The 14,905-nt window shown below is 36.4% G+C and overlaps 1 protein-coding gene across 1 annotated transcript in view; it reads left to right on the top strand.

The window, feature by feature from the left end:
* The window catches only part of GABRG1 (gamma-aminobutyric acid type A receptor subunit gamma1), a 63,157-nt gene that overhangs the window by 12,552 nt on the left and 35,700 nt on the right, over positions 1–14,905 (top strand). The window contains exons 2-3 of the mRNA XM_015625764.2: positions 4,348–4,496; positions 11,328–11,395. Of these exons, the coding sequence (XP_015481250.1) occupies positions 4,348–4,496; positions 11,328–11,395 (217 nt within the window). The remainder of the gene's footprint in view (positions 1–4,347; positions 4,497–11,327; positions 11,396–14,905) is intronic.

The raw sequence follows: 14,905 nt of genomic DNA on the forward strand, positions 1-14,905 counted from the left end.
ATAGATATAAAGCAGCACTGTCCAATGAAACAGAAATGTCTTAATGTTTGATGATGTCTTCTTGTTCTAAATCATAATCTCTCCAGACATTCTGAAAAAGACAGTGAGTGAACCTAGCTGGAACAAATATATTTTACAGTAAATGGAGAGATGATCAAGTATTATGTTCTGTATATAGTGAAATAACCTTTATATGAACTTGGAAAGGAAAAGAATTCCTCTTTAATTAAGTTTGCCTTTCTTCTTGGGGTTGTGAAGGAGACGGGAAAGTGCCACCGTTAAAGTGAGAGTGGAGTTAATTGACATTAATCTTCATAGGTTTCTTAGATTTATTTTAATGGCAAAGAAGTAAAAAGGCCCTCAACCCAAGGTAACAGTCACTAAATAACTGAATGACATACCTGAATTTAACATTTAATTTTCTGGTTTGGAATGAAGTTTTCTGCCTTCTGTCTTTCCTTCTATCCCATTCCAAACCATGGAGAAAATGCTGGAGATATGCAGAAACATGATAAAAGATTAACAGTTTTCACCCATCTTGTTTTCTAAAGTGAATGTTTCTTAATAGAACATGGTCTAGTGAGCTGGATTAGATCATGATAACGCCATCTCAACTGATTCTGCCGACTTTGTACGTCTCAAGGGATCTCGATCTTTAAATCAAAAGAATTCAAATCTGTTTAGCATGACAAATATTCAGATTCCTAGAAGTGAATATGTACACAGTACCTGTCCTGTTGCCTCCACATGACTAGGTGCTCTTTTGAGAGAGCTTTGTGCAGCTTCCCCCAAACCAACTGGACTGACAATTCAAGTTAGCAGGTGGTGTGCTCTGCTTCACTGGAGAGTACAAAAGACATTCTATATATTCTGGTCACTTCTTCTTCCATCCAGCATCATTCTTTCTTATCACAGTCTTGTTGCTGCACATCAGTGGCTGTGGCTGAGGAATCAAATCTGTAGAACTGGGTGCCATTAACATTTCAGAGATATTATAGTTTTTTTTACACATTTGGTCTCCTTGGGCACATTTTAAAGAAGAATTAAAAAGATGGTATTCAGGTAGTGAGATGGGTTAATCTCAGTCAATCGCTTCTAAAAAGGCCAGTAAGATAGGAATAGAGTAAGAACAGCTGTTTTCACCATGTAGAAGAGTGATAATTCAGGTCTTCCGCACTTGGTTGCATTATTATCTGATTCATGTTGGTTTGTTTGCCAGTTTAGCAAATGGGTTAGTGAGTCACAAGTTCTTGTTGGCCTTGTGTACTAGTATAGAAATCAATTGTGTTTCTTTTCTAGCAGCTGGCACTTTTGTCAGTGTACAGTTTCCTAGCTAAAATCAAATAGTTTCGTGTAGATGGTCAGAAATGCACATTTGAAACCAAGACTTATCAGACATTAAGTAAAGAAATGTTGCCTCTAATGAAACTGTCTTCTTAAATGGATTTATTTACTAGTGTATGGAAAATTGCTCTGATGTTGGGATGGAATTTTTGCCTCTCTCTCTGGAATTGTATTAATAACTTTCTGTAACCTGCCATTGTATACCTATTTGTAGCTCAGAGTTTTAAAATTAGAGGAGGAGCAAAGGTCCTCCAATAAAATAAGAGAGAAAGTGAAAAAAATAAAAATGAAAATTTTAAATGTGTTTTTTTTTCACTGTTCTTCTTGTTAATTTCAAGATTATTTAAATACAGTAAATAGTAGGAAAGAGCCAAGTGGAGATAAGGTTGCTCATAGAGGTTGTGCAGCTTCCATTTTTGGATGTCTGCAATACCCAACCTGATCAAGCCATGAGCAACCTGCTGTGACCTCAGATTAAGCCCTGCTTTGAGCAGGAGGCTGGAGTAGAGACTTCTCACGATCTCTTTCCAACAGGATTTGTCCTGTGAATCTGTAAATAAAATTAAGGACTCTTTGAAATGTCAAGATATTCAGAGACTGTGAGTTGAGGTGCTGTAGTTGTAACTTCTATTTGGTTTAGGTGGTGATAGCATGACCCCTTGTACTTTACATTTTGGCTAAATCTTAGATGTTCTTAATAGCATTGTAGAGAGAAATGTTAAAAGCAGAACAAAATAGTGTCACAATCACTTCAAATTCTCTGCAAGTAACTGGGGTGATCCAGATAATCAGGTGTCCTGTGTTTGTAAGGAACTCTGTTAATTTCACTGTACTTTCTGCTGTTTATGGGATGGAAGACAAAAAACAAAGAAGGTCAGTTTTATGGTGATTATGTCTCTTTGCTTAGAGAGCTACTTATAAATTAACTTTTAACTCCTCACCATTTTAATGCCTCTGGGAAAAGGCTGGGATTGCCTCTGCACTCTGAGCAACTGTAAGCTAATTTATAAAGTAATTAGATGCCAAAAAGTGCAAGCAGGCCATAAATAGATATATTAAAAAAATGCAAAGCTGTGTGGCAACAAAACATGAAAGAGATGGCAATAGGTAGCTCTGAGGGAAAAAGAGTGTACATTTACAAAACTTATCTTCCTAGTTTTAGTGCTCCCATTAGTGGGATCCTGCTAATGGGAAATGTTAAATATTTAATAACTGACATTTCTCTAATGTCTATGTAGTGCAGTAAAGATTAAGTATTTTATGGTGCATTTCAATCTAAAAGAATGAAAGAGCTTTTCAGGCTGTTGCTGACAGGGGAAGCTGTCAGTGAGCCTTGTATTTAGACTGTGTATTACTTTCTTCTATAATAGATTCTTTCAACCTGTTTGCAGCAAGCTAGGTATGAAAGCTCTGATATCCGAACAGTGCCTTTTGTTCATCCTCTGGGAACCTATTGAGCTGTGGCAAGGTTTCTGTCACACTTCCCAAATTAAGCAGGCATGCCAAAACCACTGAGAGTTTCCACAGCCATGACAGTTTTGATTTTCAGTGAGACTTGCTAGTGTTATCCAAGAGGTGGTGCAAGGCCTTTCTATTACCGACTGGTTTGAGCTATTTCCACAAAGGACTGAAAAAAGAGGCAGTCATGCCTTCTCTTACTCTGTCCTTCCCTGACTTTTTCTGTCCTTTCTTCACGTGTAACATACGGTTGGTCTTCTTTCCTGTAGTAAATTTGCTGAAAATTTCCACTCGTAGTTTTGAGGGCAGCATATGTCTGTGTAATTTAGAAGCCCTTAATAAAGCAGTAACATTTTTAGTTTCGGTGTACAATGAGAATTGGCACAAGGATAGTAATTTAATTCTTTTCTTTTACTGGAATATTGTACTTGTGTTAACATTGGATCTGATTTATAGGGGCTTCATACTTTCTGTAATTGCTAGCCAGTGCCCATTTGTGAAGGTAGATTGTGTGACTGTTAGTTACTGCTATCAGTCTCATGCACTTTGCTTGACCTCAGACCCATAGCAGTTCCTTGAAATAAACTGGATGAGTAATATAGATTGCAGTTTTAAGCACTGGAGGAATACTGAAGTCTATACTCATTTGATTGAAATGGAAAGAAAACTACTTTCAGGCATTCTTTGACCGTTTGGTGGAAGTGAATTTGCGGATGCAATGCAGGTATCGCAATTTTGTTTAATGATCTAGGGATTAACTACCTATTGCTGCTTATCTAATTAAAAGATAGGTAATAAATGAATGTGTAATTATTTTCCTTGTACAATTGTTTCATCTTGATAAAATAGGTAGCTAACCAATGGTCTGAAAATGGTGTACCATTCCTTTCAGTTAACTGTACCATGTATACATACAGATACATAACTGACATCTGTCTGCAGCTTCTGCTAATGCTAATGCTTAGTTGTAGCACATGGATGTAATGTTTGCTTTCTTAAATGTGAATGGAGTTGAGTAAGTAGGAAAGTCTTATTTTTTTACAGCATAAAACAGAGGCTACTAGGAAGGAGATTCTGTTGATGTTCTTTTAAGTAACATACAATAGGTATGCTATTATGAAGAATGAGCATCTCTTAGAAATATTAGCAGCATCACTTGAAAGAGAAATGATTGTAGGGAAAAGCTTTGGAATTACAAGTTTGTTTCAAAACTGGAGAAGGCTGATGATAAGATGATGCTTGCTGCTGCTTTTATGGGTTTGACTCATAGCTTGAGATTTCCTATATGGGTGATGTGTAAATGTGTCTATTGACACTTACACCCCCCACCACTATTAAAAAAATGTAGGTAAATATATATATTGCAAATAAAGGCCTTCTTCTTTCTTTTGGCACCAGAATGCATTTGTGTTTTCATAAACTATTCTAAATAATGTTCAATAATTTATCTCTTTCCTCTCCAACTCTTGTGTAATTCAGTTTCACCATGTTTTGTGTTTTTCCCAATCTTTTTTGGTTTTGTTTATTTTTAATCACACAACGTAGAGCTGATAAAGCAGATGATGAGGATGATGAAGATCTAATGGTGAATAAAACATGGGTCCTTGCACCAAAGATTCATGGTGGTGATGTAACTCACATACTGGACTCCTTACTTCAAGGATATGACAATAAGCTTCGACCAGATATTGGGGGTAAGTTCATAAAATGATTCAGTGTAATAGAAAATGTGAGCTAGAGATGGTGTGCATTTTGTCAAAGATGGCAGAACTATGCTTATTGCAATATTTAAAACTCAGTATAGCAAGCTAAAAGAAGAGTTACAAAATGGAGTAATTTTCTGGAACTAGTAAAAAAATGTTCTATTCAAGATTAGACTTCATGTGCTATTTATAATATTTTTTTTTCTTATGGAAAGTACTGGTTTTGGGGGACAGAGAGCAATCTGTAATAAATCACTAAAAGGCAATTATAATTTGCTTTGTTTAACAAAGATCTTCTGTCAGAAAGAATTGTAGCTATAAACCAGCCATGGTCATTTCAAAAATTGATCTTAAGTCTGTAGGACTTCATTAAAGAATTATCCCTAGACATTTTATTCTTACTGTAGGAAATGCATTGTGTCTGTTTTGAGAAAATATAACTCAACTCAATTGTCTTTTTCCCTTAGCTTAGATTTTGGAAAAAAAATCAGGAGTCTAAAAATGTAACTTAGGACCCATTTTTTCTAGTGGAACATAGGAAGAAAAACTGCATTGCTATAGATCAAACTTTGCAGCTAGTAGGAAGGCAATTTTGTCTTTCAATGGTAAAGCATTAATTTGCATATAACAATTAAGCGTATTTATTTGGAAGGATCTTGTTTTGAAAACATGTAGTACATGAAAACTTGCCAGCTCCTGTCTACCACTTGCATGCAGGATCACATAAAGAAAATATGTTTTCTCTGAGTTTGTTTCCTGAAATGTGAAGGAAGAGGTGGAGAACATAAGTATTTGTGATGTACCTGGTATTCCCTATCAAAGGAATGCCATGTAAGTCTGTAAGCTGCTTATATGTTAAACAAAACAACAATCTAGACCTCTTTTATTTATGTAGGGGAAGAAAAAGACTCAAACTGAGCATTTTCCTTTGAAAGCTTCTGACAAATTGCTTTCTTTCCCAAACTTCTTAGTTCTGTTTTATTGATGACTGTTATCTTGGAGATGCTAAAAAGCGGTAATTTTCTCCCTGTCATTGTATAAGCACATGTGAATCTCACAAAGTTTGGTTTGTCTTTTCTTCATGTTCATTTAACTGAATTACTAAAAATATTTAGACAACACAAAAAGTCCTCCAGCATGTTTTTCCTTAAATTCTCAACATGTGACAAATGTATAGCTTACTGTTGGTTTTGCCCCCTGTTTGATGTGACAGACAGAAAAGTGATTATGAGGAGATAAATTGTCTCTTCTAGGATTCCTTCTGATGATTAGCTTGTAGGTGAGGATGACAGGAAAGAGAATTCTCTTTCTCTTCTCACCCCATAAAACTTACAAGTAAGTGGGGAAAATACAGAGGAGGAATTTATTCTGACATGTCAAATGCATTTAGATGGGCGTAGAAGAATTTTGATGTAATTCTTACCTTTATTTTTCTGATTATATTTTTAGTCTTGATAGGACAAAAACTGCCATTTTCTTGAGAGTAACTCAGTGTACAGCTTTTTGGATTCAAAATATCAGTTCCCAAAAGAAGACGCTTAGTTCTACCTTCCCTCACATAAATGTACCCTTTCTCTTCTCAAAAGTTCTGTACCAATCTGACCTTTGCTATCTTTCAAACCATTAGTATCCCACAGAACATTCTTATGATAGGATTACAAAGCTCATTTACAATAGCAACATTTTTTGTTTTGAACTTGGACTTTTTGGATTTGAATCCCAGAGCAGAATTTTGTTTTCTTCCTGGTGCTGACACAGAATTTCAGCATCTCAGAGTGAGATAAGAGTTTCATTGTTAAACATGCAGTTAGTTGAGGGAGATGCTAAAGGAGAGCCAAATGAAAATTGAAACTTTGGAGGCAACACTGAAATTTAAAAGGGGAAAACCACTCTGTTATTTTCTTTTTGTCTCATATACATGGGTTGTAATAATTACTTAACTTCTACCCTTTGCAATGTTCAATAATCTTACTAGTCTTTAACTCAATTTATGTAGTAGGTTTGAGGTGTGTGGAGCATAAATGTTCTAGCATTCTTCTACTCAGTATGAAGTAATATAGTTATCAGATAAAATCTCCTATTTGTGGTATAAATACCTTTAATTAGAGATACAACCTTGGAGTGTTGATATACTGATATAGCAGTATTACTCTCACTGTAACATTACCTTTTGGCTGCATGATTTTATAACCACACTCTTTTAGCTCTATTCCTGCATCAAAGTAGCTATTATTTTTGAACTTTCCTTTTCAAAGGAGAGAATTCTGGCTGCTCATTTTTCAACTCTCTCATCTCAGGGACACTGTTATATTAATATTATCCTATCAATGTATGGATCATTTTTTCCAGGAGTGATGTGTGTGTGGGTGAAACACAACTGCTCTGTCTGAAAATGTAATTAAAGATAGATAGCAGTCATCACATGTCCAACTTCAGTTGTAAACTTCAGTTTAAGACAAGTAGTCGTTGATGAAAATTTTAAGAATGGTGGGAATTTAAGGATAATTGCTCATGGATGTAGAAAAATTGGATACCTAGGGAAATTTGGATAGTTGTTATTGCCCTATAAGCAGGGCATGGGTAAATAATTACATCTCTCAAGTGCACTAATGTGAATAGTCGTGTTCTAAGAGATATAAAGAATGCATGGAAAACACATGACTTTCAAATAGAAGTGCTATTTCTCAAAAAATAAAGGTATCAGAAGGTATTCTGCTGAACAGGTGTTCTTAGTGTAGCAGCAATGAAAATACAATATAGGCAGAAAAGTAATAAGCTCAAACTGAGGCCTAAAGATTTTTAGATTTTTATATATTTTTCATATATTTTTAACTTTGCAGAGGACGAATACATTGTTTTAACTTCTAGTACTTCTGACCTCTCCCATAGTTTAAGAAACTCTTACTAATACATTCTTGAAATTCTGTTTATTAGTCCTGCAAGGACACTTTGTTTTGCACCATGTGTTGTAGACACAACAACGTGGAGGGCTAAAAGATCAAGGGTAGGGGGGAGGCTCCAATGGGGCAGAACCCCAGGGAATTACCCAGCAAACTGTTCTTCCAATTGGGCAATATTTGTTAGATATACTAGTTAAATAACTTTATAAAAATTGTAGAAATACTGTATCACGTGTGCATATCACCATATTGTGCCAACATGAAAGCTTTCCATTAAAGGCTTGCATTTACATTATCATTTTAACATTGTTTGGAAAGGTTTTGAGTTTTATTCCAGGTAGTGAAACAACTAGAAAAATACTAAGGAAAGATAGAGAGAGATGTATTTTGAGTTTAAGAATATTTTCCAAGAACTGAAGAAAATCAAAATACAAGATCAAGATGTAGAAGCATATATTCAGGGAATGTTGAAGGTATTGGATGTGTGCACTGCATATTTAATCATGGAAATAAAAAAAGTGGTGGGGTAGGAGTATCTGCCAAAGATGGATTTCTTTAAAATAGAAGGGGAAAAAGTTTGGAGAACTTCTGGGTTCTGCTTTCATCAAAATCTCTTTGAAAAAATTCTTCAGAGGCTGACCTGGAAAACTGCTGTAGACACTTGAGGCTGAATTTTCAATATAAGTAGCCATGTAAGCAATAATCTTAGATAGCTGATTGTGAGAATTGTATTATTCCATTAAAAGCTGTTACAAGTTGAAGGACTCATTTCTAAATGTGGTAGTCACCTCACTTATTTGCTGAATAACTGCTTTATTGCTATAGGTGATACTTCTTTAGGCAAGTAATGAGGAGTTATAGAGGACATGCTCAAAGAAAATAAGCCTGGATGAAGTTACAAAAGTGATCTTAGTTAAAGAGCATAGTAAGTACTAATTAAAAACAAAGGTGATGTGACTTAAACCTTCAGTACAAAATGAGGGCATTGTGGTAAACTATGGGGACTGGTTAGTGAATTTAAGTGGACTACCATGCTCGTGGTTAATGTATTAAAGCAATGGATTGGAGGAATGAGAATAGCAGTATTAAGAAACAAAATGTGCAATGTTCTGGACTTCTACAATAATGATAATTATTTCTGTCAGGGGATAGGTATTTATAGAATGAGAATAGCTGATAAGAAGAGCTTTTAAGTGTAGAAAGAAGAGTTGAAAAATGACCCCACAAAAATATAGGCTAAAAAACAGGCACTTTGAATATCAGGGGCAATTACTAAAATAATTTGTCAATGATTGAGGTAGATTTTTATTACTATGATTTGTCTTATGAGGGATAAACAATTTTCAAAATTTTCAGAACTGGAAGAAGTTTAGTCTAGTGAAAAAAAGTCAAAGCAGGAAATCAGAAAGTGAGTATATCTCTCTAGACTGGACTTACCAAACAGGTTCCCTGTGTGCTTCAGCTACATTAGAAGCTGACCTTGTGGTCAGCTGCTCCTTTGTGCTCTTCTTTCTCTCTCCCCCTCCCACTTGAATATGCACTCTGTGTCCTCTCACCTTCTTGCTTTACTCTAGCCTGCATCATACTGTCTTTCAGTGTAAATATTTAAAGTGTTCAAGCCCTTTCTCCCCTTGTTTAAAACACTGCTGTTCTGCACTTCATGCAGAATGTGTTAAATAGCCTTCTTCCTACTTGTAGTGTTTTCAGGGCTGATACCAAGTTTTAAATTAAAGTAAGAAGCAGTCAGGGTAGGAAAATCTTCTCAATTTGTTCTTCTCAAAGTATCAAGAAGGAATTTTCCTCCAGCATTTGTCATTTTCATGAACTCTTATCACTTCTAGTTCAAGAACACAAGTAGTAATAATTAATTAATCTTTCTAATTCAGAAGTACATTTCTTTGTACCGTACAGAAGAACTAAGGTAACCCTTCAGTATAACTGGACTTGAGAGGGGAAAAAAAGGAGGTGGAGAGGGAAGAATCCTTTGAGCTGTATTTCAAGGTGAGAGATTCTTCATAATGAAGTATTCAACATTACTTGAGGAATAAGGCAAGATATACTTTGATCCATCTCCTTGTGTCCTGGTCTAGCAGTGGGGCTGCTGTTATAAAAAACAGGATTGCAAATTAAAGGAAGAGGACATCTGTTTGCAGAATGTGATGTATGTTAAAAGGATTACATTACACATATGACAATATACACACATTATAATCTCTTTTCTCACTCTGATGTTTTAGTCTCTGTGTATGAGTTCTTGTGCTGTCTCCCTTCCTTTATGAGCTTTGCAGGAATTGGAAATATTTGCAGCTCAGAATCAAAGAATAACAGAATTACAGAATATTTTGAGTTGGAAAGATCCATAAGGATCATTGCAGGAAGTACTTATTTTTCCCCCAGGAAATAAATTGGTTTCCAGAATTTGTTGAAACTTTCTGTGAAGCATGCTGGGGACAGGATGGTGATCAAATGACTCAGTGCTCTATGGTCATACAGAAAATCCTTTGTGCAGCCTCACTAGTGTGTCTTTCTGTCAGACAAATCTGTTAACCAGATTTGGAATCAGGGATAATTTTGTCCCAGGTGAACTTGGCAGGAAAAAGGTATCTTGAGATATTTAGGAAATGCGTCTTGCCTGTCATTGTAGCTGGCAAGGATGTCAATATTACAATCTTTCTTTCTGTATGTCTGTTCGAGTTTTCAGAAATTTGAAAAATCTTCTTACTCAAGATTTTAGGTTTGTTGTTAAACACTTGGGCAATCTCTGAAGCTTTGCTGTATAAAAAAATTAAATCTGATTACCTAGGGTCCCTCTCCTATGAAATCAAAAAGTCTTTTTGTTTGTACCTTCCCACTTTTATATCTGCAGGTTGAAAGAGATGTTTATTTGATTATGGCATGTCATAAAAGGACCAGCAGAGCTCTTTTATTATTATCCCTCTTCATTCCATTGGGTACAAGGACATAGGTCCTCTTGTGCCCACATTCTGGTTCTCCAGCACAAACTAGAAGAAAATTCTTGGTAAAATTATGAAATAAAAATGCATCCTCTCCTCTTTCATTTGTACTCTTTTTTTTGCTGTATGAACCAGTTAGGAGAAAAAAAAGAACTATCAGAGCTCCTGTCCTTCAGGTGTGCCTTTCATGTACACTGTTCGACTTTGCATCCTTCTATAAGTGCACAAAATAGAGAGTATAATCTGTAATGGAATATATTTTTAAAAGTTTTTGGTCTCTTGTCTTCACAGTCAGTTTCCCTGTTTTTCTTAGTTTTCCCTGTTTTTAAATAAAATAAGTTTGTTAATGTTTAGCTTTTAAATTACTTTCATTGAAGAGCTTTCAATTTGGTGTTTTAACCGGTGTATTAATCAAGCTGATGAAAGAACATTAGTATTCTCTAGGTGTGCTATAGCTTCATGAATTGAAGAAACCTGTGGTGAAAAGTTACTTTGTATCTGTTACACATTCTCAGTAGAAATTGATAGAAGACACTTCATATTTATCCCTTGTAGCTGATAAACACATTTGTCCCAGACCTCATGGTTTGTTGCATGGAAAAAATGTTCCAAACTTGTTTTCTGTTTAGGATTGTATTTTTGTGTTGGAAGTCAGGTTTGGTTTGGTTTGGTTTGATTTGTTTTTCCTTCCTTTACCTTTTTATCTATGTTATATTTGATCAAAAAACACAGGTGGAGATTGCATTATGAACTAAAAAGTTCAAGTTGATCATTCTAAAAAGTCATATGCAATAAGGGAGCCAAGTCATATATGATCCTTCACAAAATGAACAAACCAGAAATGTAATTATTACGAATCTAATACAAGAATACCATTTATGCTGGTTTTTTATTTAAATAAATTAAATTGCACCAAAAAGTATGAAGTTAATTCAATATGTAATTATTATGGTTATTGTTTTGTTTAGTGAGAACTACGGTAATTGAAACAGATGTCTATGTTAACAGCATCGGTCCAGTTGACCCAATCAATATGGTAAGTTCTGATTATTGACAGAAAACATAATCTGCATGTTTCTATGGGTTAATATTATGAAATAATTCTAATCTCATTCAAATTAATTTCTTTATTTCTTACTGAGTATTGTTATGCTACTGTATATGATTGTAGTTATTGCAGAGGTACATTTAGTCTCTCTGAAATTGTTGTAATTTTAAAAATACAGTTTTTCTTTTAAAAAAGTGAGGTCACACTGAGTACATTGTATCAGGTCCTTGTTTTAGTTTGCATTAAACATTTCCACAATCTTTGTGTGTACCTGGTTTATCTCTGGCCTGGTTTCCTGGAGCTGCTCTTCAGAGCCTAAGAAAAATAACAATTGACAAAGCAGTTATGAACAAAACTATTTTCAGTGAAGTGATCTATTGTTTGTTTGTTTTTTCTGCAAATTTGTAGAAAGCAAAATTTGAAATGAACTCTTTTGCCCTTTTTCCATTTAGTTTTCTGTTTCCTTTTCAGTGTGTGCGTGTGTACATGACTGGTTTCTTAGAAGTTAAGAAATGCTTCTGACCTTGTTTGTGATACACCTGCTGAGATCTGACCTTTCTGTTTGGTACCAACACTGAAGTAACAGCACTTATGAGGAAACTGAGGGTGTGGTAGTTTCTTAGTTCTCTTGGACTGTGTGTTGTATGAAATGGTGGAGGCTTTAGAAAGGCCTTTTGGCATGACTTCTTCCCGGGACTAAGATGGGGACTTGCCCTCAGGTGATTTGGGTTTATCTCCTCTACTTCCTCCCTACAAATTTGCTGACAGTATTGAATTTGCATGGCAGAGAAGAGTTTTGTTCAGAGGCTGGAGCATGCCAGTGCTGGGGGCTTCTGAGCATTTTCTGACAGTGCGGTAATTCCCAATTACTGTTAAGGATCTTGTGCTTTAGATGTATGGCATCATGTGGGGGTGGAGAACAGTGACTTTCAGTGATTGGAAGCCAAGCAAGAAAAAACAGTGGTGCTTGGATACCATGGAAAAAGATGCAGATCTGTGGAGAAAGATATTCATTCTAGCATAGTGATCTAACCAGCTTAGGGTTGTCATTACCTGGGGCTGTGGCAGGGAAGACCAGGACTGTATGTAATGAAATGTGTGATAGAGCATAAGAGTGATGGAGCAGGGAACATTTTCCAGCTTCCATGTCCAGTGTAAGTGATGTCTTTGTTTTTGTCTGTCTCCCTTCTGCAGTCTTTCTCTTTTGCTTCTCTCTGTTTAATCCTCTTCTGAAGGAACTCACTGTGGAAGCAAATTGTGACGATGTGTAAGGAGGATCTAGCAAGTGGTAGAGACTTCTTTTCCCAGTAACCTATGTAAGCTCTTCAGCCTGTGGCCAGTATTGCACAGACTGGAACTGAACATGAGAAATGCTTACAGCTTCAGTTTTCTAGTTTTAAAGAGCCAGCACATGGCTGGCTTTGCAGAACAGCCCTGCCCCATCTCCCATGCCCTCCTCTTGCCTCTGCAGCCACTGGGCAGTCTTCCAGCTGTGGTTCAGCTATGGAGCATGATCTCTTGTGTGCACACAACTTCTTTCTGCTCACTCAGCCCAGGGTCTGGGAGTATCAGCCATGGAACTATTGCATGTCAGTTGTTTAGAGGTCTCTCCACTTCTGCTAGAGCTGTGCTAGAGCTGGTGATGTCCTTGCCGTGCTGCTAGTAAAACCCAGTCATAATAGCTTATAGTCCAAGGTAAGGACTGGCATCCTACTGAAAATATTACTTCACTGGAGAGTGTATTACTTCACTGGAGAGCGGGATCCTAATAGTTAATAAAGGATGTTTCTCTCCAACTTTCTGATTTCTCTTTAAAGAAAAAGAATGATGAAGCACAGTAAAGGGTAATAAGGTAAATGTTACTAAAAACTATCCTATACTTTTTAAAAATTGACAGAAAACTACTTAGCAATTTAAATTACAGTCTAAAACTACTGTGGCCTTCATGAAAGGGCAATTGCTTCCACTGGGCTTGCACTTCAAGAACATGACTTTTATGAGCATCTAACCTCAGTACAGAGATCAAACCTTTGTGAAAATAAGTAAAACCATATACTTGAAAATAATTTTATTAAGGTTTTCAAACAAAAAAGAAAAGTTTTTATTCTGGGAAACAACAATCTCAGCAAAATAAACAATAACATTTTTTCCGCTGTAAGTTCCTTTTATGTGAGACGTTGATTTCATTAGGAAGGCACTTTCCCTGGAGTTAATACTGTTTGAGATTTTTAACCAATAATCCCAAATTTGCTTCCATTTCAAGGGCTGTCCTTAGCCCCTAATTTGATCACTTAATAAGAGAATACATTTTCTGCGATTTCCAGTCCCCACTGGATTACTAAATTGCCACATACATTAATTCACTCTGGCAAATGATGTCCTTTAACTATCAAGTTTGGATACATAATGGCATGACGTAGAGGGTATTTTTTCTGACAGTGACACTGAAATAGCATATCAAAGGAGTATGTTTGAAAGCTTTAGAGAACACGTACTATGAGAGGAAGAATTTAGTTTTTTAATTGTCTATTTTTCTCTTGCTATTTGATAAACTTCCACTTCCATAACTGAGGTCTATGCATGACAGTCACTGCAGCTTCTTTTTGAAGGCTGTCGTATTTTGGCTTTTACTATTTTCCAAGATCTACAGAATTTTAGATTTTAGATTCTATATTCTGAATTCACCCCATGATTAAGACACATTTTCCTAGAGCTTGTGATCTCTTCATGCATCTGAATCCTGAGTAAACACTTTAAAGAAGTGTCTGGATCAGTAGAGTATTTAGCCTTATAATACTACACCTAAAGATTTTTGAATCTTAGAGCTAATCTGTGCTAGGCATTGTGCAACAACCACGTAAAATGCAGCTAAGTGCCTTTACATGGCACATTCAGGATTAGCAGAGTATCAAGCCCAGCCAACATGGACTTGTGAAAGTAAAGTCCAGCTTGACCAACTGATCTCCTTCTATGATAACACGACCAGCTTAGTAGATGAGGGAAGGGCTGTGTTCTGTCTAGACTTTGGTTAAGTATTTGACACACTCTCCCACAGCATCCTCCTGGAAAAACTGGCAGCTCATAGCTTGGATGGGTGGACTCCAGAATGGCTGTATGGAACCAGAGAGTTGTGTATGGAGCTCAGTTGGCAGCCAGTTACTAGGAGTGTTCCCCAGGACTCAATTGTGGGACAAGTTCTGTCTTTATGTATGATCTGGATGAGGGAATCAAGTGCACCCTCAGTAAATTTGCAGATGACACTAAGCTGAGTGGGCGTGTTCATCTGCTTGAGGGTAGGAAGGGCCTGCAGAGAGACTTGGACAAACTTGATCAATTGGCCAAGGACAACTGCACAAAGTTCAGTAAGGCAAAGTTCTGGGTCCTGCACTTGGGTTACAGCAACCCCATGCAGTGCTGCAGGCTGGGGGAAAAGTGGCTTGAGAGCTGTTCAGCAGAAAAGGACTTGGAGGTGCTGGTTGTCAGGAGCTGAACATGAGC

Source organism: Parus major, chromosome 4 (genome assembly GCF_001522545.3).
Source record: "Parus major isolate Abel chromosome 4, Parus_major1.1, whole genome shotgun sequence".
Classification (NCBI taxonomy): Eukaryota; Metazoa; Chordata; class Aves; order Passeriformes; family Paridae; genus Parus; species Parus major.